The sequence below is a fragment of the Fukomys damarensis genome, unplaced genomic scaffold, assembly GCF_012274545.1.
Source record: "Fukomys damarensis isolate Sample0158 unplaced genomic scaffold, DMR_v1.0_HiC HiC_scaffold_31, whole genome shotgun sequence".
Taxonomy (NCBI): domain Eukaryota; kingdom Metazoa; phylum Chordata; class Mammalia; order Rodentia; family Bathyergidae; genus Fukomys; species Fukomys damarensis.
In genome coordinates, this window is record NW_022900943.1 from 21,045,379 (window position 1) to 21,071,773 (window position 26,395).

Here is a 26,395-nt window from a genome sequence, read left to right on the forward strand (position 1 = left end):
GGCCCACAAACCTGCAGGTATTTATGAGCTGATCCATAACAGTAACATGTGCCCGTTCCTGCCTTAGATGAATACAAAGTCATGCGTATGTGCCTCACAGGGTGAAGCAAAGCAGCGGATTCCTGAACCTATCTGGGAATCTTCTTACAGGGTGAGGTGAAGTGAGGTGGGGATCAGGGTCAGACCTAGGGCTTTGGAGACAGATAGGCCTCAAATGACACGGGAATTTTGGCCCTGTACTATTGAGATCTATAATTATCAGTAAGCCATTCATTCTATGCTTACAAAATGGGGATGCAAAATGAAGACAGAAAGAAAGCTGAGAGTCCCATGTCTATTTTGGGAAAACTAATCAATAATAGCTTTCCCATCTGATTTCCATATTCAGGGAAGCTAGCAATTTCATTAGAAAGGAATTGTTTTTGTTAATTCATAACATTCAGAGCATCCAAAGAATTCTATCTTGTTCCTATTAGCACTGTTTCTCTTTTTTTGAGACAGAGTCTCACTGTGTAGTTGAGACTGACCGGGAACTCACTATGCAGCCCAGGCTGGTCTCAAACTCACAGCGATTCTCCTGCCTCATCCTCCCGAGTGCTGAGATTACAGGCATGTACCTCCACACTGGGCCCTATTAGAACTTTTGAGAGAGCTTCAATGCAAACAAACAGTGTACTTAACACAAGAGTTAGTCACTTTAAAATTGTCCTTTTTGAAATTTTCCAGCATGAACACTGAGAATTTGAATTACTCATAAGTCTTATTTAAAATTTTTTTTATGTTTGTCTATAGCAATGTCTAATACACACAAATAGCTTTCAAAATCAGAGTTTCCTTTAGTTTTAAATGTTTTCACAGATGACATTGTCACATTCTGACTGTGGTTACTCTACTATATGCCAGTACTCTGAGATCCTTAAAAGTCCTGCTGACTTTTTTGTTTCAACATTAATTTAGGGCTTCTGAAATCACAATAGTTATACCCACCCAGCACTGAAAATATACCTGAATGATAAGGTTTAAAAAAGCTGCCTTCGGGCACCTCCTAAACTGCCAGCCATTATTCCCCTCCAGCCCCTGGTCCTCTGGGAGATGACTGCTTTGCTGCTGGCCTTGTCCTGAAACTCCTGGTGTGGGTTCTTTCCTCCCATCTTCTACTGAGAACAAATGCCCTTTTGGTCTCTTCAATTCTCATATGCTCTGATTCCAAATCTGTCAGAAAATGGAAAGTTAGGGCCGGGGATTTAGCTCAGCGGTTCGGTGGCCTGCCTTGCAAGCTCAAGGACCCGAGTTCAATCCCTGGTACCCCCGCTCCCCCACCAAAAAAGAAAAAAGAAAATGGAAAGTGACACAGTAGCATAAAATGTAGGAAAAGCCAAATATAATAATGATGATGATGATAATAATAGTAATAATAATAATAATGATATTAACTGGGTTTAGTGGACAAAGCATATCCTGTGCTGCATATCCTTATCACAATTTTTGGTTTGTAAATTAATCCACATGCAAATACTACCCTGTCTCCTAATGCTATTCCAATGTTAGAATGCTGGTTCCTTGAGGATTTAGGTTCAAAGTCAAAAGTTTTCTGTCCTAGATGTTACCAATAAGCAGCCTACTTTCATTTTTTGCTCCCAGTCTGTTCATCCAATCATTTCCCAATATGCAAATAAACTTTAGCCAGTGCAGATAAAAAGGAACGAATAAAGTCAAGTGCTGTATCGGAATCAAATTGCTGAGCCTGTCCCCTGTGTTCCGTGAACGGAAGCAGAAATGTCCTCAGCAAAACCAGCCATTCCTACCCCACTGACTGATTTGAAGATTCAGTATACTAAGGTTAGTACAACTTGTATGTGCTGCTTTGTCTTGGGTTTCTAAAAGTTACGCCTATTTGAAGCATAAAAGTTCAATTTAAATAAGCTTGTGTGAAGAGTCCTTGGCAAATACAGAAATAAAACTTTGCTTAAAATTAAAGTCTGGTTTGGTGGCCTAATCACGATAAATTCTATATTTCATAAGACAATATTTCAATAATTTATTTCTTAAAATATTTCCAAGTTAGAGGAATTCCCTTCTTTGTGAAAGATCCTTGTACCAGCATTCAGTGGACGTTAGTAAGTAGTGCTCTGTATTGAAGAATGCTATTACCAGAGAGAGTCATGAGGTCCCTTTGGAGGAGAAGATTACAGCCACATTGTGATGAATAAAAACAGTAAGATCATTTTTTTGAGGTTGGTTTAGAGAATTTCAGATCCAGAAGGGCTACTGTTGTCACTATTCCAAAACAGGCTGGCAGCTCTTGCTCATTATGGCCAGTTTCCAGCTCAAATTTCCTACCAGTTATGGTGTAGGAGGCCCTCGGTCCAGGTTTAGATTTCCAGGGAGATTTTATTTTTTTTTAGAAACATGTAAGTTAAAGTATTGTCCTACAGAAAGATTTAATGTAGACATGAGTAGATGTGCTTGTTTTAGTTTTTGAGAAGCCTGCTGAGAGTTTCTTTCCCAAACTAAAATATAAGTGTTAGATTTTTGAGGGACTTGATTAACAGATAAAGGAGTTTTGCTCTCTTACCAAAACCTGGACTCTCTCACTACATGACAATTTATCAATGGACTAATTAAACGGCCTTTTACAAAAGGATCTATTTTCTAAGGCTTCTAAAGTACTAAATGAATTTAGTGGAATAATGCCCTCACTTAAAATGTTGCCTGGCACAAGGGAAGTGGATGATGAACATTAGCGATCCTAGTCCAAAATATTTTCCTGAAGCTTTTCCAGTTTTCTTTAGAAATTTCTTTAACCTACCTTTTCCTGGACCCGGTTCCCACGAGTACTCTCCCCATCCCCTGTTCTCCCGGGCCCCTCTCTCTCACGCACAGTCGTGTCTCACCTGACAAAACTTGCACTGGAGAGAAGTCCCCAGGCTTATTGAGGATTTCAGGGTTCAAGAATTTTCTCTGTCAGGGTTTGGTAACTTTGCCTTCATCTTCTTTTCACGGTGCTGTTTTTACTTTAGGGAAAAAAAGACAAAAAGGAAATTCAAGACACTCAAATCCTAAAAATCCATGTGATTATTAAATTTAACTCATTGAATAACACTCTGCTTGGGCCAGAAAATAAAGAATCCATCAACTAATGACATTTCACACACACATATACACAGAGAAATTACTTATAGCTAGGATTTGTGGGTTTACTATGCCAGAGACTGTTTAAGTTCTTTATAATGATTTCGCTGACTCCCTCACAGCAGCCCTATGGGGTGTTACTGTTTCCTTTTCAATTAGGAAGAAACTGAGGAACAGAGGAACACAGGCCATAGCAAAAGTAAACTTCATGCTGGCAGTCAGAGCCTTCATAGTGAGCAACGATTTGACTAATATCAACGCCAACTATTTTGGCTTGTGGAATTCCCTGATTTTGTTCATTTTTATTCTGACTTTCATTTTCCCATTTGGATAATCCCGTTATTGGATAAGGCATGACTGAGCATTCCCAGCTGCTGCTTGGTGACTCGCAGACCAATAGAAGGGCGTTTGTCATCTGTTTGGAAAAAACAGGAGAATAATAGGGAAGGTTGAAAGGAGCCAGGGTTTCTGCTTTCGATGGGAGGTGGTGAGAGAATGTGACTCAAAAGATGGAAAATTTCTATGTGTGCTATATTTCTTCAACTCCTGGGGATTAAATTTTGGTTTGACTAAGCCATTGCCTTCCTAGATTTCTGTTTTGCTCAACAACTCTATTTAAAATGTGTTTTTCCATAGAGAAAAGTTGCTCACCAAATTGTGTCAGCCACAATTTGTACTGTTGACTTTTTTTCCACCCACCATTCTTTTTCTTTCAATCAATTAATTTATTGGTATATTTAAGGTATACAGTGTAATGACATTCATCATTGGAAATTTGCACCTTCACATAATTCAGCTTTTTTTTTTGTCATTGAATTTATTGGTACTTTTTTGGTGCACAGTCCAAATGCATTCATCATTGGGATCTTGTACCTTTACATGACAGGTCTTGGTTCTCATTTTTCTCCCATACCCCTACCCTTTCTTCACCTTCTCCTCCCTTCCCTATTTACAAAACTTTACCCACCATTCTTTTTAAATTCTTACAATAGATAAATTCAGGCCAGGTGAATTTTCAAATACCTTCCTTTCACTTATTTCTCCCATTTCCCACTTTTCTGCTTTCCTTTATTTAGTTAAGTTGGTGAGTGAATGCTGTGTACTAGGCATTATGCCACGTGAATGCTAATTAGATTCTTGACTCCCGGAAGTTTAATTCCTAGGAGATATGTACCACAGTAAACTAGCCAGTGAGGGAATGCTTTATTCTCAAGTTATGGTAAGTGCTAAATGACAAAAAGGAAGCTGAGGAAATATGACAGGGAGGAGCTCCCGTTTGCTAGTTTTGGTAGGAAGAACTCTGTTAAGTAAAGGGCATCTGAGGTAAGCCTGAGGGATGCAGAGAGTCAGGGGACCAGGGAGAGTGAAGAAAAGCAAAGACACAGGGTAACAGACCGTACAAGGCCATGCACACAGTTCTGGGGATATAGCTCAGTGGCACTGCACCTGCCTGGCAAGCACAAGGTTTTGAGTTCCATCCCAGGAAAAAGAAAGAAGAAAAAAGACCGTGTTGCTGACAGTGGATTGCTGAGTTTGAGGAATTGTCAAAAGGCTTATAAGGCTGATGTAAAGTGAAACAGAGCAGGCATGTGTGAGAGGAGGGTGGAGTTGCATGCAGGGGTCCTGTTAGCTCATGGAGTCTATTTGAGGGAACCGCTTTGGGGAGCGTACAACAGGACAGGCCTGAAGTTCTCAACAAAACTGAGCACGCTGTGGCATTGCTTTCATCTGAGAGATCTTTTTAAACTTCTGACTGTAGCAACATTTTGTCTGGGGCCTGCAAGCAGTTGAACAAGTGACAGAATGTCTATGGGACAGTGGTTTAACGAGATAAAACTAACTTCAATTTCCAGTTCTTTTACCTGTTGAATGCCATTACCTGGGCAAGGCTTCTAATCTCCTTCAGCATCAGGTCCCCTTCTATGAAGTGGGAATAATAATGACTGATTTGGAAAGTGGTTGGGAGAATTAAGTCAAATAAATCATGAAAAGTACCTGGAACTTATTAACTGGTGGGTCCCTTCTTGAATTCTCCTTCCTAACATGACTCCTAGAATTCTAAATTATTCAGGTCCTAGGGTTAGTAGACTCAGTGCTTGTATCACTTGCTGCAGTTCACAACTGATTCCATCTACTTATCGCATGTGAGGCTCATAAGTAACTATGAGAAGGAGCTGAAAATACACGACTGGAGGTCTGTCTCATTTCGAAGCTCAAGAGGCTCCAGTATGTTGTTAAGATAGTTCCATTGTATTATCTGGCTAATCTCTTACTTTGCCTAATGTATAAACTAGATGTTATCACAGTATGGAGAGAAACAGTAGAAGGAGGGTTCAGTAGTGCCAGTGAGTTCTGGCATCCATGGGGGACTGCAACATTTCCTGGCAGATAAGTGTGGGCTACTATAATCACATCAACCTGGGTTTCACGACACTACTATATTTTAAGTTTTTCTGTGTGTTTATGAAGGTATTAAAAGTTCACTCAAACTCAGCTGCACTGTGTGGAAGGTATGTAAAATGGTGCTAATACATATATACATATATTTTTTTTTCTGGTACTGGGGTTTGAACTCAGGGCCTTGAGATTGCCAGGCAGGCACACTCCTGCCGAGCCACATCCCCAGAAAATATTTGACTTTCTTATATCTGAACTTGATTCATTATAATATTAGAGTTAAAAATCTGCACAAAGGTCACAGCTGTCATGCCTGAACGGATAACTCTGCCACCCTAAGTTCCATTGTCAGACTATTTCCCCTGAACTTCCAACATTTTTTAGAATTTGAAGAAATATGAATAAACAACTGACTGATGCTCTACATCTGGTATTTTCTCTAGAAGGAAACAGAATTACATACAAACAATAGTAGCATTGAATCAAAATGCTGCTAAGTGGGTACTGGATTTTCAAGTCTTTACAGCTTAATTCCTCAGTGCATGTCATCTCCATCATGCACAGAAGTGACTGACAAGTTCTGTTGATATCTGAGCACCCAGTGACAGAATGACTCAAAGGAAATGTGGTCTTTTTTTCCCCCTTTGGTTAAACCAAAAAGGCTGAAGGACATTTTAAATACAGAGAAGAGAGTATATACTCATATTATCGAACTCAGACTATAATAAAAAACAGAAATGAAAGGAAAATTGTGTCTCTGCTATTTTTGTTTTAGCCATTCTCTCATTTGTTTTTATTCCTCTGACTACTGTTAAATATTTTTCTTTCCTCTATTATTTCCTTTTATGTTTTTCTTCTTTAAAGAGTTTTGTTTTTCATAAATTTTATTTTATTTTATTTTATTTCATTTCACTCCCCCCTTCAGCCACCTCCCCTTGCTGTGTACAAAAGCTGTTTCCATTTTTCCTTCTATTTTCACTTTCATTCTTGTGGCTTCCTTTCTCCCTCCCTCCATTTTTATTTGTATTTATCAAAGACAATATGATGCATCTCTTTAAGTCTAACAGCTAAAATTAAAAGAGGGAAAACCAATTTTAAATTATCTTGACATTTCCATTGCTTGTTTCTCCAAATAAAATAAAACACTTGAATTCTAAGAGTATGCATAGACATCCATAATTTCTAATCAATACTGTGAAGTTATAGTTGATGTATACTATATAAATACATTGCTCCAACTATCCTGAGTCTAAGATTCATAATTAGGATGTACTTAACATATGGTTCAATAGGACCCAAGAATATTTTGCTTTCATAACATCCTTCCTCTTTCACTAAATTTACTGAAGGGAAACAGGAAACAGAAAATCAGATTGTTGCCGTTGTACATCATTTCAACAGACCTAAAACAGATTTTGTAACTATTATAATAAGCATTCATTATCCCTAGACTACTCTATATAACCTCTTAATATAATTACAGGATGATGTGTATTCAAATCCTTACCGTCATACAGGTAGCTAGGAGGCAAATGCCAAATGTAAAGCTAAGAAAATTAAAACATAAAAACAGTTATTAAGGTAGCTCCTAAATTCTCCACAGCTCAGGGACTGAAAATAATGCTGAAATACCTGGCTTTTACATCTACTTCTGTAACCAATGCTATCTATATTGTGCTGTCTTATTTCAGAAGGTTTACTTGTGTAGTATGTAATACTACTGCCTACTGCTCTAGACTCTTCTGATCTCATTCTTGGCTTAGGAGCATAGACACTGGGCTAATTTTATAGACTGTGGTTTCTCTACTTCAAAGAATGTTTGGTACTTTAAAATCAGTATTTCTAAAGCATCCATTGATCCAGAATATAGTACAAGCTTCTTACTTGGGGAATCAAAATTCACCACAAACCAGCTTTATTTTCATGGTCAAGCCTTATAAATGACTTGATTCAGCAGAAGCTCTCAGTGTGGAGCAGTTTCTTTACTCTGTTGTAAAACTCCCAAGATTGGTCCTTCTTTTTATGTGTTGTTTTTCTTTTTTTCCACCAATTTCATCTCATTCTATCCTTCAAAACGTGTTCATTCAGTGCACCATGAACTCCCGTGAGTCTCACTATACAGTGTACTGATTAAAGCACTTCTTCGGCTATCTGCACATGATCCTCTTAGATCAGTGGTGTTGAACACACAGCATGAATCACATTTATTTTTCTTTGAAGACAAAGGATGTTAGTGTATGAGTTTTTTTTTTTCTAAACTAAAACCTTAGTATTTAGATAATTTCAGTGTTGGCTCTTAAGATAAATTAGTGGGTTTGGGGTTACACTTTGGGCACTCATCCCTACAAGGCTTGCCATCACTACCTTGGATTATACAGTCTTAAAGGCAGAGCTGGGACTAATTCATCTAAAAATTTCCCCCTGTATCTTCCAAAGTATGTTTCCAATATTTGTTCATTATTTGACAAAAACTTTCCTGATAAAACAGAGCGTGACCGTTCACGATTATGGTAATGTAAGCATAAGTTCAAACACCTTCAGATTCTCAGTGTTCTCCTATATGAGAGGTTAGAAGTGTACAGTGCAGAGCCAGGAATGGAGAATTGGGAATATCTACAGGTGACTTCCTTAGTTGCATGAAGGATGCTAGGTAAACTGAGTTTTACTTTACTTTAATGTTCATTTACAAAAACTTTGACTTTAATCTGAAGAAGGAACTTTATGTACAGTTTAGATCCATGATTCTGTTAGTAAAACAAGATGGTATATACATGTTGTAATGATTTATTCACCAAGAGATTAGATGAAGGGAGTAAAACAAAACTATAATGTATTGAGCTCATATTATTCATAATTTTAGACTAAAATTTATCACAGACCTAAAGATAAAAGGACTCAAGCAGGAGCTTGAAAGCCTCACCACAGGGTAACAAAACATGATCCACTCTGTGTTTTCTTTTTCTTCTTTATTTATTTAATAAAATTAAACTGTAAAATGTTAGGATTTTGAGTACATTTCTTACTTACAAGACTTACATATTCTAATTTAGAGAGATAAAGCCTAAAGTAATATAGAATTATTGCTTTTCACGTAAGTGGAAGGCAGTTTTGGAAAGCTGATTAAAAAATCTAGGGCAGATATGATGAAGTCTTTCATTTTTATTACAAATTTCATGAGCTGATATGTGGATATTTCATTTTAGCACAAAGCAGAATAAATAAATAAATAAATATTATTAAATGGTAGCATATTGTTTTAGGGAAAAAAGTATATACAATTGAGAAACTTGTAAAATCATCACGAGGAGATGATGTATTAAGCCAGAGTTTCAAATACAAGAGTAAATACAAAACTCCCATGTGAGGAAGCTAAGGAGTGCAGTTGTGGAGTAAAGAAGGGAATACAGTTAATACGTAAAAATGAAAAACTGGAAACAAAGTCTTTGTAGATGGGGAAGGGTGGATGGGTTGAGTAGGGTAGGGGAATGGGGAAAAAAATAAGAACCAAGATAGATTATGTAAAAGTACAAGGATGAAGTCTATATTGTATACCTAAAATGTACCAATAAAATTAATTAAAATATATGTATAAAAACAAAACAAAAAAGAAGAGCATGGTGTTTGAGATAGTAGAATGTGGCCAAAACAATGGGTCACCTAAGGGAGCAGCAGGACCACAGGCTGGAAAAGGATATTGGAGTCAAAGGAAAACAACCCTATGTGCCATGCTAAGGAGCTTGAGTAGGGGAATCGCTGAGGTGTTCTGAGGAGGCAGGTGGACAAAAGTGAACTTTGTTAGGTGAGGAGGATCTCGTAATGGGGAGAAAATTAAAATTTAATAAGGCAAACTTGGGTCAGGGAGAGGTTTAAAAAGTAGTAAGGAAAAAAGTGATATGATAAATTACTAAGGATTATGTGTGTTATTAATGAGAGAGAGAGGGAGAGAGAGAGAGAGAGAGAGAGAGAGAGAGAGAGAGAGAGAGAGAGAAAGAGAGAGAAAGGCTTGAATAGAGGGCTAAATCAGCCAAAACCTAAAGAGGACGGTGAACTGAGTTCGAGGCACACTGCCTGAAGTGATTCTCACCGATTCCTTGGGAAGAGAACACTAAGTGATAGGGGCTATGTGTACACAAAAGAAAATACATTTCGTCCACCAGCCACTAGACATGTGGTCGGCACTCTGGTTTCCACAGAGAGGGTGGCTCCCCCCATTTCCACCTTGAGGGGTTCCCTGGGATCTGGATCCATGTGCCAGAAGTGAGAAACATTGCGACTAACTCAGGAAAATGGTGCAGTGGTGAGTGGCAGAGAGAGAACCTCTCTGAGGCTTGGTGTTGAAATTTGAAACCCACTGGGAGAGGGAAGACAGAGCAGGCTGTAGCAATCAGCAATGTGTGAGCTGCTGTGCCCAACAGCTCCTACCCAGCCGGGAGCTGCTGTGGGGGAAGGGCAGCTCAAGCTCGCGGTAGAACCTTGCAGAGTTCTAACCTGCAGGAGTCAGGGAGCCCAAATAGGGCCCGGCAGCCAGAAACCGGCCTGAATCTCACTGCAATGCTGCGGGCTTGCAGAAATGGAAGAACGTGGCTCTGCACGCTGCTGCTCACATTGTATACCAGCACTAGCAGAGTCAGAACTCCCGGAGGACCTTTTATATCTCTCTTTCTTTTTCATTTTCTCTTACTTCTCTTTTCTTCCTCTTCATTTCTCTCCTCCTTCTCCTGTTTTTGTCCTAGTCTCTAATTTTATTGTTGCTATTGTTAAGAGCACGAATTCTAGTTTTTTGTTTTGTTTTTGTACCAGGGATCGAACTCAGGTCCTTGTGCTTGCAAGTCAGGCAATGGCAACACAGAGCTAAATCCTTGACTCTAGTTTTCTTCTTGTTGTTAACCTTTTCTTGTGTCTGTTCCTTCCTTCTCTCTTTTACTCCTGTCTTCAACAACTTCACAAAATTTGTGTTATCCTCCTGTGTCCTCTGGCCCTAATTCTAAGCTCTCCTATTTCTCTATTGTCGCTCCCAAGTCCTTCTAAGTCTTTTTACAGAGGATAAAACTGCTATCTTGAAGGGCTTACTAACTGTAAACATATTTCTGGATGGTCCTTGATTTTTTATATATAATCCCAAGTCTAGTTTATGGAGTTAAATTGTTAGAATAATAGCTACCACATTTTGTCATTTTCTAAGCTGTGTTAAATGCTACTGTTGTTGCTGATTGTATTACTTTGGCCAAGGTGATGTGATTGCTTTAATCAGTTGTCTTTACTGGTATATCAAGACTGTGACTGCTTAAAGGTAATGCCAGACTCAAAACTGAAAAGCAAACTATACCAGGAGTGCAATCCAAGAAGTAAGAATTCCCTACTGTCTCGAAACACTAGCAATGAAGATACTTGCAATAAGCAAATTATGAATAGCAAATTCAACCAAAAAGTTCAACAATAACAAAAAATAGAAATGAGAAGACACTTAAACAAGATGCAAACTCAGACTTCCAGATCACAAAAGGGAACTCCGGGCAGAGAGATGGAGCAATCTGAAACTCAACCTCCTGGACTCCCTGAACTGGCAATGAAAGGGAATCTGCAAAAAATAAAATCAGAAACAATTTTGCAGATGACAACAGAGATAGTGACCATAGTAGAAAACATGATTGGAGTTCAAAACAGATTCAAATAGATATTGCAGAGATTAATAACTCCGCTGAAAGTTTACAAGGCAGAGTGAGCCAATGTGAGAACAGATAATCAGATATAGAAGACAGGATTGCAATTAGTGACAAGGAGAGGAAAGAATTTTTTAAAAAAGCAAGGGACAATGAGGAATCAATCCAGCAACTTCTAGGTGACACAAAGAATAACATAAGACTGGTTGGAGTGCACGTTATGAAGAAACAGGAGATAATGCAATCAACATAAAAAATTGTTTACACAAATAATGGCAGAAAACTTCCCAAGCAGGGGAAAAGAATTTGACTTACAGATAAGTGAGAAGTGAGGCTCCAACTAGGGCTCCAACTAGCTGTGAATAAAAAAAAACAAAAACAAAAACAAAAACTACATCTTGGCATACAATAGTAAAGATTCAAGAAACCCAACAGAATAAGAAAATATTAAAAGAAGTTAGAGAAAAGAAATAAAATACAGAGAAACATCCGTCAGAATCACAGCAGACTTTTCAATACAAACCCTCAAGTCAGGAAGATCCTGGAGTGAAGTATTTCAAGCCCTAAAGGAAACAACCTTTAACCCAGGTCCTGAGTTTGATAACTGGTACCAAAAACAAAACAAAACAAAACAAAACACCCCACAAAACATAAAAATAAATAAATAAATATATGTGAACCAAATATTAGTGCACTCAACTATAGAAAATAAATATTAATGGACATAAAAATCAAATAAGTGCTAATATAATAGTAATGGGGGAACCTCAATACTGCACTGTCACAAATAGACAAATGAAATAGGAAAACAAAATACTAGAACTCAAACAAATTCCTGAACAAATGGACTTAAATGTTTACAGGATATTTCACCCAACAGAATCAGAATACACACTTTGTAAACAAGTGGAAATTAAACAACACCATACTGATCAACCAATGGCTCACAGATGAAATTAAAGAGGAAATTAAACAGTCTCTATAATTAAATGACAATGCCAGTACAACATACCGGAATCTATGGGACACAATGAAAGCAGTCTTATGAAGGAAATTCACAGCAATGAGTACCCATAGTAGGAAAACAAAACAAGATCGAATAAACAACCTAATGGTGAACCTCAAGCTTATAGAAAAAGAAGACCAGGACAAACCCATCATACAAGGGAGGAAATTATAAAGAGCAGAGCAGAAATCAATGCAATGAAGACTAAGAATGATACAAAAAAACCTAATAATGCAAAGATTTTGTTCTTCAAAAGAAAAAACAGAATAGACAAACTCTTAGCCCACCTTATTAAAAAAAAAAGAAAAGAGCCAAATCCATGCAATTAGGAATGAAAAGGGTGAAATTTCAACAGACTCAGCAAAAATCCAGAGGATCATCAATACCTACTTTGAGAACCTATATGCCAATAAGATGAAAAACACAGAAGAAACAAACAGATTTGTAGATGCACATTAATTATCTAAGTTGAATGAAGAAAACCTAAAAATTCTAGACAACCCAATTTCAATCAATTAAATTGAAAATGTAATTAAAAACTTGCCAACAGAAAAAAAGCCCTGGTCCTGATGGGTTCACTGCTGAATTCTACAAGACATTTAGAGGAAAATTATTGCCACTACTATTTAGAATTTTCGGTGAAATAGAAAGGGAGGGAATACTCCAGAATTCATTCAAGGAAGCAAGCATCACCTTGATCCCCAAATCAGAAAAAGACCCAACCAAGAAATTGAAATAAAGACTAATCTCCCTAAAGAACATAAATGCAAAAAATCCTCAATAAGATGCTGGCAAACACAATGCAGGAGATCATTAAGAAAATCATACACCCTGACCAAATAGAATTCATCCCAGGGATACAGGGATGGTTCAACATATGCAAATCTATAAATGTGATATTCTACATTGATAGAGCCAAGGACAAAAAACCATATGGTCATCTCAATAGATGCAGACAAAGCATTCAACAAAATCCAACACCCATTCATCATAAAAAACCTACAGAAAATTGAAACAGATGGTCTTTATCTCAACCTGATAAAAGCCATTTATGAAAAGCCAAAAGCCAAAATGGTAAAACAATGTAACCCTTCTTGCTAAAATCAGGAACAAGACAAGGATCCACTATCACCACTCCTGTTCAATATAGTTTTGGAAATATTAGCCACACAATTAGACAAGAGAAAGAAATCAACAGAGCAAAGATAGGAAAGGAAGAAGCTAAATTGTCATTTTTTTGCAGATGGCATGATACTCTGTACAGAAAACTCTAAGAACTCCTTCAAAAATCTCCCAGACTTAATAACAACTTCAGTATAGTAGCTGGATACAAGGTCAACACAAAAATCAGTAGCCTTCTTGTACATGAACAACAGAATCACTGAGAGAGGACATGGAGAAGCAACTCATTCCACGGTAGCATCCAAAAAAATGAAATACCTACGAATGAGTCTAAGAAAAGAAATCAAAGACCTCTACTCTGCAAACTATAGCACTCTGAAAAATGAGATTTAGGGGGATATCAGACAATGGGAAGACATCCTTTGCTCCTGGTGGGAAGAAGCAACATAATGAAAGTGACCATACTTTCAAAACTGCTATAAGGATTCATGTCTTCAAGAGTTCTACCTAACCTCTCTTCCAAAAGGTTTAGTGTTTCTGTTTTAATATTGAGATCTCTGATCTACTTCAATTTTAGTTTAGTGCATGGTGAGAGATACAAGTATAGTTTTAATCCTCGGCAAGTTGAAACACAATTTTTGCAGCACTTATTAAAGAGTCTACCTTTCCTCTACCGAGGGCGTTTGGCTCCTTTGTCAAAGATGACACGGCTGAGCATGTCAGGAGTTGTTTCTCCATAATCTAATCTGGTCCGTTGATCCTGGGTCTGTTTCCTTGCCAGTACTATGCTATTATTATCATATCAGCTTTGTAGAATAGTTTCAAGTTGGGGATTGGGATACCCCTATCTTGTCTTTGTTGCCTAGAATTGCTTTTGCTATTCTAGGTCGCTTCAGGTTGCAAATGAATTTTTGGATTGTTTTCTCAAGCTCTGCGAAGTACACTGTTGGAATTTCAACTGGGATTGCACTGAACACAAACCATAACACATATGCTGGGTATCTTCCCAAAAATATTAAAAGAATCATACCACAGTGATCTACGTTCACCCATTTTATAGCAGGACAATCTGTAATAGTTAAATCTTGGAAACAGTCCTAATGCCCATTAACTGATGACTGGATAAAGAAGATGTGTTTTTTTTTAATAAAGTGGATTACTACTCAGCCATAAAACATGAGAAACTAGAAATATTTATAGCTAAATGGATATGCATTGCAACCATACTCTTAAGTGAAATAAATAGGTTACACATGTGTAAATGCCAAATAGTGTCTCTGGTGTGAGAAACTGAAAGTGTAAATGAGGACCAAAATGTGTACTAGCTAATGTGAAATAGGAAGAAAAGGTCTAAAGAGGAAGGGGGAGTGATGGTACAGGAAAAGAAAGCAGAGAAAAGCAAAATAGGAGAAAAGGAAAAAATGGAAACAAAGTCTTTGTCAATAGGGAGGGGCAGAGAGGTTGAAGGGCAAGCAGGGGAATGGGGAAAAAACAAAACCAAGATATATCACGTACAGGCAGAAATTTCCAATGGTGAGTGTCATTGTACTGTACTCACAAAATGCACCAATGAACTTAATGTATAATTAACAAAATACATTTTAAGAGTAATTATGGGATTCTACAAAGTGTTTCTGAAAGCTTGTGCACTGTTTCACTCTAATATGTGCTGCCCCAGTCAGGTCTTGAAATTTATCTTCCTTCAAGTTGAAATAAGATGAAAACATATTCTTCTCGAAGGATAATATATCAAGTTTTGTGCACTTCATCTGTACTCAGTTACACTGTCAGTGAATCAAGGGTTTGCATAATACTATTCCTTATACTCTAATAAGTCTGTCTTTCTACTTCTAATCTCTTCATCAGAACTGTTTTGGACTAAATCCAGTATTTATTTACAAGTACATACTTTCCTATCAATTCTATCTGGCACTACCATTCTTTGGAATTCTTCAACAACTATAGGATGGTGTTTTGCTGTATAAATAACTGAATTGGTGTGAACAGCCAAAGGTTTGTCCTCCAGCCGATTTTGTAGCAAATCGCAAATATAGTGTACTCATGTGCAGAATATATAATTTTGATAGACATCACTGGGAAATTTTTAATTTTCAGTGACTTGCTATTAGCATAGCAACTAAGGTAAACCTTGGAGAACAGAGTTTTGATACATTCAGGACTGAACTATGTATACCTATCTTTAAATGTCAAGTAAGGATGGATATCTGAATTAAGATATATTTAAAAACCCCATGTATAAGGCAACATTGTTTTAGAAGAATACTTATCAAATATCTGTGATTCAAAATTAAATTAACTGGTTTATGTTGTCAAAAAGCTGTATTAAATATTACCCAATAGTTACTTAGGATTGCTTCATAAAAAAATAATTAGAAAATGAATAAATTAGTAATAAAAGGATAAAAAGAAAGAAAATATTCTAGCATTTGTCAGAAATGGAATATAGCCTTATTCATCATAAAAGAGTGCTCTTTAATTTGGTTTTGTCAGTTACTTTTATTTAGTAAAAGGTAAATGAGCATCAAATTTGTTAATTAGTAAGATATAAATTCAGATATACAAAAGTTAAAGCTGAGATATTATAAATGACACACTGATGGATTTTAAACCTCCTGTTTGGATATAGTTCACATAGAATAATATTTAATTTTTCTGCATGCATGTCTTTGGTATTATTAAGAAATCTTGTACCTGGTCTCCTCTGAAGACTAATAAATTAGGAGATGCTGTTATGAAAACAGCATTTTAAAAAATTTTTGACAGTCTGTATTTTAAAGCATTGAAAAAACTGTGTACCTTCACAAAACTTAAAAAATAGCACTTTATTTTAGTGTGCAAATATGCATCTTTATATGTGTGTATGTGTTTGTATGTAAAATGTCAGCTACAACAAAAACATGTTTTAGTTGGGAAAAATTTTTAGGCATTACGTGATGCTTCAGCTTAAATCTGTAAAAATTTCCAACAGGTATTTTTAAAATGCTTTTAAATATACTTAATCTGTATCCCTGCAGATCTTCATAAACAATGAATGGCATGATTCAGTGAGTGGCAAGAAATTTCCTGTTATTAATCCTGCAACGGAAGAGATAATTTGTGAGGTAGAAGAAGGAGATAAGGTGAGTTATTGAATTCTAGCTCTGTTTTATGTCGGGTTCCTCTGCTTCTCACCCTTCTCAGCTTCCGAATCCCACTGAAAATTCAGTAAATGCCTTGAACGCGTGGCTCCTGGTCCAGGCTTAGCTCATGAAGGTCATCAGGTAATGATGATGGCTGAGATATTGTAGCTATTTATTTTCATATAGTTTCCTTGTTTTTCAGTGAAATAATGTGTAGTAGATTAGTATACAAACAGATTCTGAAACACAGGATTAATCACACGTTTGAAAGAGGAAAGAAAACTGTTATTTGTATAAAACCATTGTTTTAGGTTGTTAGATGAAATTTTAAAAGTTAATATATAACTTTTAGACAATCTATTTTATGTAGTACATTGCCAAGTTATTTTATTAAAAATCATTAAATTAGTATTTATGAATACTTTAAAATGACAAGTTGAATAACTAGTGAAAAGCATAGATGTGTTCTAGTCAAATTATTTCGAGACAATTCTTATTTCTAAGTGTTGTATTAATGTAATACTTAAGAAACCTTAAGAAGATACTATTTTAGCTGTATTTATAAATGATGACAAAATAGCAGAACAAAAAGTTGAATACTTTACTGAAGACTGTATTGCTGGGCTGTGGCTGTAACTCAGCGGCACTGCACCTGCCTGGCAAGTGCAAGGTCCTGAGTTCAATCCTTGGTACCAGGAAAAAAAGAAAAACGGATCGTATTGATAATCAGATATTTAAAAGTGCCAGGCACATAAAGCCTCTGTCACTATTGGGTTCTATACTTCTTCCAAGCCTCAAATCTTGCCAGATGGAATTGATTTTTACTCTGTGGCTATAGAACACTGTATCTGATTATAACCCCGTGTTAAAAGTATATAAGTACTGGATCTTATAATTTACCAAGTCAGAGTAAACCTAATATTCTGGAATTGTCTCTTTACATAATGAGCCCAAATCTACAGGGATTTAATGTGAGTAGAACGGAACTAACAATGGGCTCTCAGTGGTGTCAAAAAGAAAGGAGGAAGGCTGAGAGCCAAGGAAGTTTACAGAACAAGGCACGGATGTGGGTGGGAATTGTTTGCACTCCAGTGGTTCTTTTAGGCTGCAGTGACTAATCCTGAATACTGCTTCTACATGACTTACAAATAATTGGTGGGTATAAAACTAAATGTCCATTAAGGAAAGTGGTTATGACCAGTATAAAAGAAAACTTCATCTGATACCTGTTTTCTTCATCTGGGAATAAATTTAATAAGCAACTGTATGATCTGGGAGTGGCCCAGGGGTTCAGTCTGTCCTTACCAGTGCTTAGGAGGAATTTGAGAGCTTATCATCTTTCAAACTGTCAACATACTCAGGTTGTGGGTCTTTACTTAAAAAAAAAATTTAATGTCATAGGCAATCCTGTTACTGCTGGTAGTAAATCTGAGTTAATGCCCCAAATTGTTTTCTGTTTAATTAAAAAAAAAATATATATATATCTCAGAAAATGCCAGTTCTGGAATAAAAATACTGGATCTTAAATTAAAAAAAAAAAAGAAATAAGAAACAAGCAAGCAATCAACAACAAAAACAGCAAAGTATTATACCCAATAGCTGTGAATAATATAAAAGATTTGTTATATAAGGGAATCAGTTAAAATACCATTTATAGCTGGGGATTTAGCTCAGCAGTTTGGTGGCCTGCCTTGCAAGCACAAGGACCCGAGTTCAATCCCTGGTACAAAAAAAAAAAAAAATTATGATATAATGTTTGTAACAGTTGTATAAGGGTAACATAGTAGGTTCAAAAGATAGCTAACCAAATTAGAAACATTTATTAACTGCCTATTTTAGGCCTAGAAAAAAAATAAATGTAGATTATAATACAGAGAGCAGTAAAGGAGACATTGCAAAGGAGACATCATTAGAATAATTCGGCAGAGCTATAAGAACTAGATTTGAGTCAGATCTGAGATCATATTTGGGTTCCACTCTGCTGAGTTTCATGTTCATGGGGTCTACTCACCTGTGAAACAAGGTGCATGAAATTTACTGTGGTAACTTGGGGCTGTAAAGAACACATCCCAGTGCCATATCCCAGAATTTAGCAGGCTCTTAACAAATAGCTATCATCAAGCATTTCACGTTAGAAGAGAGTAGACCCTCTGAGTCCACAATTCCTCCTGGGCAGATTCCACTCGCCCTGGTGATGTTGCTGACATGAACTATGAAATTCAGTCTACCCAAGAGGTTTCTAGACTGAATCTGAACAAATATATTTTCTTATCACCATTCTTGAAACAATACAGCATAATTGCTGATTATTATTAGCAGGCTGATAAAAAATGCTATAGGCAGATTGTGTATAAAATTTTATATGAATGGATGGATGACTGGATGGATCAATAGGGATCACTGAATGCCTCAAAAATTACCTAACTACAGCTGGGGATTTAGCTCAGTGGTTCCACCACCTGCCTCGCAGGCACAAGCTCCTGAGTTTGATCCCTGGAACCCCCCGCAAAAAGAAGTTACCTAATAAGGAGGAATTTGAATATATATCTGCATTATCTTGTCCCAGACCTACAAATTAACTACCATTAGATGTAAATTCACAAGACACAAGCACAAGATTTTTTTTTTTTTTTCTACCGGATGTTGAACTCAGGTCCTTGCGCTTGCCAGTCAGGTGGCAGAACCACTGAGCTAGATCCCTGGCGAGAATTTTTATTTTATTATTTTTTAGCAGTATTCTCTTTATTTTTAGCAGCATTCTCTAAGGAACTGTTTTTCACGTGCAGAGTACTTTGTCTCGCAGCCAGTTCCTCCGTATCCCTTTGCGGGGCCAGGACCCCTCTGAGAGCCCATGTCTGGCTAAGACCAGCGGCAGAACACCAAGCAGAAGGACTGAAATGAAAGCTGCGTCACACAGGTCTGTTTAAACGCAGAGCTGCGTGTAGCTGATAAGCTGTGGTGTTCACAGATCATGCTGGCGACTCAGGTCCTTATGGTTTGCTTCTCTGTCTCTTTCCCTAAACAGTGTTTAGTGAATTTAATAGGAAAATGGTAGAATTTAATGTCCAAATATAAACAATATGATTAATTCAATGCTCAAAATATACAGTCATTTGTCAGGTATGGCAAGTAATAGAGCCATATATATTTATTATATATTCATCATTCTCCTAAGTTTTATAGTTTTTTATAGTGAGATACACTCGTGTGATGAATTACTGTGAAGAATATTTGCTTGTAGTTTACATTACTTATTTAGACCAGATTATACCTCCAAAAAATCTCTTGTTCCAAATAACCTTAGTTTGGTTATAAATACAGATGATCCACAATTTACAAAGGTCAACTTCCAATTTTTAACTTTAGTAAGATGCAAGTGCAATACACATTCAGTAGAAACCATACTTGGAATTTAAAATTTTGATTCCCCCACCAGGCCAGCACTACTAAGCAGAACAATATTCTCCTTCAGTGCTGAGCGCCAACAGCAAACCACAGCTCCCAGCCAGCTACACGGTCTATTTGTACACTGCCAATACGACACGGCATTAACAAACTAAGTGAGACATCCAATGTTTTACTATAAAATAATCTTTAAGCATTCTGAGCACATCTGAGGCAGGTGAGGCTAAACCATGACTTTCATTAGATCAAGAATATGAAATACATGTTTGACTTACAGTATTTGCAATTTATCATGTGTTTGTGGGGATGCAACCTTATCAAAAATCAAGGACCATCTGTACTGAAAACTTTTTTCATTTTTCTGCACTTTAATTTTCAGATTTGTAAGTTAAAGTCTTAGTGCAAAGCACCTTAAGGCGGGGACAAATTACTTTGCGGTGCAGGATTCTTCAAGAAGGAAGCTTTATTGTTAAATTAGATTCATCTTACTTGTGTGGAACATAAAAAGAGAGAGTCATTTCCTCCTGCTCATCCTAATTTTCAAAGAGAATTACATCTTCTGAAAAAAGTTGGAGCCTACTAGCCCGTGGTGTGGAGTTCCAGTAGTCAGTAGACTGACAGAAGTCAGTCCTATGCCTAAAATATGAAAAGTGGGAAGTTGGAATTTAATTTATTTGCAGTTGATTCGCAGGGAAACAAACACATGAAGCAGTCATATAAAAGTGGTTATATTTATTATAGGTATATTTTGTGGGACTTGAGAAAAGGTCTGCCCAAGAATCCATTAGGGAATGGAATAACCAAGGATGATTAGGAAAGAACTGGAGCATAAATGGTTTAGAAAAACACAACAGAGAACATCATGAAAGAAGGCAACTTGAGTGCAGGCCAAGAGGCAAATTACAAGAGTAGAAAGTATGGTGAAGAGCAAGGGATCCATTCAAACTCAGTTCATCTACTTTTAATTCCTGACCTTGAGCAAATTTTCTCTCTTCTTCTGTGTTTCTTCTGGTAAATGGAGAACATATTGGTCCCATGAGATTGTTAAGAATCAACTGAGTTAACACACGTAAAGTTGTTAGAATATTACCCAAAATCTCAGATATTAGTAAACTACTGAAATGTTGTTAACATTTGTAATCTAGGAAATCAAGCCCGTGTCAGGTGTGAGGAGCTCACCGATCTAAAGAATATCAGCAAGTGTCAGTCCTACCTACTGGGGTTGAATATGTAGAATGTGCTAAACTTAGAGCTAATGGAGACACAGCATCTGTTCATGAGTAGCCACAGTCTGTTTTAAGGGGTTATTCCCATTGGATTTGCTCTGCCCACGTGTTGAGCATATTGATTTGCATTCCCTCCGACTTACAGGCAGATGTTGACAAAGCAGTGAAGGCCGCAAGACAGGCCTTTCAGATCGGCTCTCCATGGCGTACTATGGATGCTTCAGAGAGGGGACGCCTCCTGTACAAGCTGGCTGACTTAATTGAAAGAGATCGACTGCTGCTGGCAGTGAGTATAAGGAACCCGGATGCATAGATCCAAGGCATTAGCTGTTTGAATTGGCAACTTGGTTGGTTTTAGTGAGAGCTACATGCACTCTATGAACAAAGGAAAAGACTATTTCCTGCTAACAGTATAGGTTTTGACAAGTCCTCAGTTGAGCCAAATTGAAGAAATTTCACACTTTAGAATGTTAACAAGCTTTAAACATAGTAGCACACAAGCCCTCCACAAGGTAACATGCTCTGAATCTTCTAGAATATTGTACTAAGTTTCTCAAGTTACTTGACCTTGAACTCTTACTGGAATTCTCACCTGACTTTGTTGAAGGTACCCAAAATATCACTAAAGTAAATCTTATTTCTTCTCAGTTCCATAATTGAAAATTCTGCAGAAGAAAATTCATAAATGAAAGACCCAGATGTTTTGCTTACGAAAATAGATTGGTTATATTCATATGGAATCCAAAATTAAAAGTGATTTTTTTTGTGACAGGGTGTTGTTGCTATCGAATTCACTATGTAGTACACGTGAGCCTCAAACTTTCAGTAATTCTCCTTCCTTGGCCCCCAGAGTGCCAACAATGATTATTGAAACATTAAAAATCACCAACACTAAATTGTCCCCATCATGAACTCTTTGTTACCACCCTGATTTGATCAAGCAGACTCCATACTGCTCTCACCAGCAGGATATATCAAATTGTGACCAACTTCTCAAATGTTGATTAGCAGAGAACACTCAGGATGGGACAGAAAGAGCACTCGGTTTTAGCAGCTGGAAGCTCTGACCCATTTTACTTAGGTCATGCGTATGACCGTATGTACATGTTATTTTAGCTCTTCTTGAGTCTCTCTGGTTTGGAAAGAAAATTAGTCAAGATAATTTAAAATTTCTTCTGTGTTCAAAATTCTCTAGTGCATACTCAACATCTTGGAAATATATATATATCTCTCTCTATATATATAGAGAGAGATATATATATATTTACTTGCTAATATTTATTATTTTCTTAGCATAGAGATAGAGACATACATGAGCTCATCAGTTCAGATCCTTTGCCAGTAATTCTCTTCCTTCTCTGATAAATCACTCCAGCAGTCTTCCTCTTCCTGGGCGGACCCTTTGGATTCCTTCTTTTTTATTGACTTTTAATAATTTTATTGGTTCATTAATACATAAAATATGACATTCATCGTTGGACATTTGTATCTTTACGTAATCGATCTTGGTTCTTATTTTCCTCCATCCCCTGCCTTCCCTTCAACCCCTTCTTCCCTCTCTATCTAGTTCCATTTGATCCAACTATTCCAGTGCTGGGTGTCTTCCCTAGAGAATTAAAAGAATAGCACACAAGATCCTAGTGGGATAATCAATAGTGTGAAATAGGAAGAAAAGGGGTAAAGGTGTAGGGAAAGTGGGAAGGGTAGGGGAAAGGGAACAAGGGAAAAGAAAAAATATGAGAAAATGAAAAAATGGAAATAAAGCATTTGTAAATGGGGAGGGGAGGTGGGGTGAAGGGAGGGCAGGGACAGGGGAAAAAGACCTGTCATGTGACAGTACAGGACCCCAGTAATGAATGTAAGTGTATTGTAGACCCAGATTGTACCAATAAACTCAATAAAAAGAAAAAAAAAAGAATCATACCACAGTGATATATGTGCACCCATGTTCATAGCAGTGCTAAAACTTAATAGCTAAATTGTAATAGCTAAAACTTGGGAGTAGCTCAATTGTCCATCAGCTGGAGACTGCATAAAGAAAAATTTTTAATATAAGATGGAATACTACTTAGCCATAAAAATGATAAATTAGACATTTATAGCTCAATGGATGCACACTGAGGCGAACCTTTTAAGTGATATAAATAGGACACACATGTGAAAGTACCGAATAGTTTCTGTAGTGTGAAAAACTGAAAATGTAATTATGGACTAAAAGGTATAATAGATAATGTGAAATAGGAAGAAAAGGGACAAAAAGGAAGAGGAAGCATGAGGGGTAGTGGAGAGGAAAGAAGGGAATGGAATCAATATGAGAAAATGAAAGTTAATGGAAACAAAATCTTTGGCTGTAGATATTTTAATCTAAAATTTTTGTGGAACATTAAATTTTGAGATCAATTTGTTTTTCAGACAATGGAGGTGATAAATGCTGGGAAAGTATTTTCTAGTACATATCTGATGGAAATGGAACTCTCTATAAATGGATTACGCTACTTTGCAGGCTGGGCTGACAAGATCCAGGGCCGCACCATACCTATAGGTAAGGAGCATTGGGAGACCTCTGGAGTGAGTCAGGTAAGTGGCAGTTACTGTAGAGCTGAACAGTTTCAAATTCTCCCTCTTGAAGAAGCCAGCCAAACAAAGCAAAATTATTTTTCCTTGATCTTAAACCAACAGTTTTTTTTTTTTTTTTTTCTTGTACCCGGGATTGAACTCAGGTCCTTGAGCTTGCAAAGCAGGCCACCAAACCGCTGAGCTAAATCCCCGGCCCCAAGCCAACACAGTTTTAAACTCAGAAATTCTATGAAGATTCAACAAATGGTCTTTAAAGTTGTTTCAGCAAAATCAGGCCGAAAATAATGACATGAATATTTTAGAAACTGTTAAAGTAGGAACATTCTATGACTACAATTACTGATTGGAGCCAGCTTTCTCAGGGCCCATACTTAGCAAAGCTTACCTCTGATATCAATTATTTTACATTTCATTTCTATAATCACATTACAACTTTTCCATAATGTAATTATTTACTCCTCTTTGCATGCTCCAGTATGAGCCAGCTACGGTTATCTGTGCCTGTTCAAACTCAGTACAGTTAGGCCAGAATAATTAAACAAACTAATTCATACTGACTTGTTTCAAATAGCTTCAAAACAATCTGAGGCTATGCTTGTAGCCTGAGGTAAGAATTTGTGTATATAAATGTGCATTCATGTGTTATTTCTGTGATAAATGTGCATAGAAATAGAAATATGAAAAATTTGATATGAAAAAGTATGAATAGGTGAAATACTAAAGATGAAATTTAACTCATAGAAATGTAGCAATAAAACACACTTCCAAGATTGGCCTTGATGTGCATATCTTTTTTCCTGTTTTTTGGTAATAGGAATCAAACTCGGGACCTTGCATTTATGAGGCAGGCAGTGGAAACACTGAGCTAAATTCCTGGCCCCTGGTGTGCATTTCTAACCTAATTGGAGCACTCAGTAGGTTACAAGTGGTAGGAAGTTAAGACACGAGAACGAGACCACAGAGATTCCAAGAAATGTGGATATTTTAGTGACTATCTTTGCCTTCAGATTACATGGTAAAAGCCATTTAAAGTATAGGTGGATCTTCAGAAAGCCAAGCCTTGCTGAGACAGTCAGGGGGCTCCTGTAGAAACTGAAATACAAAGAGCATCCTGATAGATGATCACATCAAACTCTGAAACACATTAATCAGTCAACTCTGAACAGAAAATCATTGCTATTTACATTGGCCATTTTTTACATAGAATAACAAACTTGCTTTTTGTTTAGTAAGAAAAGGAAAACAATATTTTAGAGCAGGCTGATAGTGTTATTCCTTCTAGAAAGACAGTTTCAAATTTATTAAAGTTTCAATTTTATTATTTCAAAAATTATATTACTATTCCAAAAGTATTGAATTAGTGGTAACACTTTGAGCTGCTGAAAATACATTTGAACATGGTTCTTCTTTTAGCTAGATATGATCCTACCTCCTTTAGCTTACTTTTCCTATAAAACTATGAGAATAAAAATAATAATGGAAAACATCTCTCTTTGATGATGAAGAGCAGGATTAATTGTCTTTCAGTTCCTTCCTAATTTTACATTTTTGCTTTTATTTAACTCGGTTTTATGGCTACTCTGATTCCAAGTTCCTATTTGAGTCCTCAGATTTCTGTTTTGTAAGTTGTTTTAGGTATGCATTCTTCTTCTTTTCTTGGTACCGGGGATCCAACTTGGGACCTTGCACTTGTGAAGCACATGGCAGAACCACTGAGCTAAATCCCTGGCTCTCTTTTTCATTTTTAAATTACTATTTCATCTTGTTTTCTTTCACCCATTACACACCTCTATCCTGCAAATGTCAAGTACCTCAGTTCTCTATAGGGCTGGGTGTGTGCTTTCTTTTCCAGATGGAGACTTCTTCACTTATACAAGACGTGAACCTATTGGTGTATGTGGCCAAATCATTGCTGTGAGTTGCTCTCCTGTATGATTAAGAAAGAAAACCTAACTCTTTAATTTGGGGACAAAGACTTCTCAATCACAAATGGATGCTTACTTACTGGTTAAATGTGATGTGAATTTCAACAAGCAGGACTTATTGAAATTAGTCTTCCTGTGATTGTATTTCTGGGATATCATTTAGGAAATACTGAAATCTAGTTATACCCTGACGTATCTCTTGAGTGTGTTTCAATAGTCCTGCACCAAAAAGACTCTCAACCTTTTCCTCTAAGAGTTGTTTTCAAAAGCATGCATTATGCACTCTCGTTAAGAGCAGCGCTTTGTAAGATGTGACAGAGAGGACTGGGCTCCTCTGCTGCCCTTCCAAGGGGACAGCCCGTCCAGGGAATGTGCTTGGCGGGCTACTCCACCACTCTTTCTCCTCTGACACTTCTCATCACAGACACAGAAGCAATGAAAGTGCTCAACTCCCGAAAGACATTTTAATTTTTTTATTAGTACATGTTTTCAGACCACAGTGCTTACTTTCTTGTGGTAAGTGGATGCACATACATAACACACCATAATTCTTGCTATCCCCTGCTCCTCCTCTCCCTCCCAACTGACCTTCATCTCTTGGTCTCTATACTGTTTGCAAGATTTAATTATTTCCTAAAATCTACCTTTTATTTTGGTCTTTATTTCTATTTTGGGTTTCTCATATAAGAGAAGCCATGAGATGTTTAAACGTTTATGTCTGATTTATTACACTTAACGCTGTGGTCTCAAAGTGCCTCTATTTTCCCACAAATGACTCAAATATATTCTTCTTTATGACAGAGTA

The 26,395-nt window shown here is 36.9% G+C and overlaps 1 protein-coding gene across 1 annotated transcript in view; it reads left to right on the plus strand.

Moving 5' to 3' along the window:
- Nucleotides 1-1,722: 1,722 nt before the first annotated feature.
- Nucleotides 1,723-26,395, plus strand: part of LOC104863189 (retinal dehydrogenase 1-like) — a 44,125-nt gene continuing 19,452 nt past the window's right edge. Inside the window, exons 1-5 of the mRNA XM_010625532.3 lie at nt 1,723-1,839; nt 16,353-16,457; nt 21,234-21,374; nt 23,501-23,630; nt 25,518-25,579. Of these exons, the coding sequence (XP_010623834.1) occupies nt 1,777-1,839; nt 16,353-16,457; nt 21,234-21,374; nt 23,501-23,630; nt 25,518-25,579 (501 nt within the window). The 5' untranslated portion in view covers nt 1,723-1,776. The remainder of the gene's footprint in view (nt 1,840-16,352; nt 16,458-21,233; nt 21,375-23,500; nt 23,631-25,517; nt 25,580-26,395) is intronic.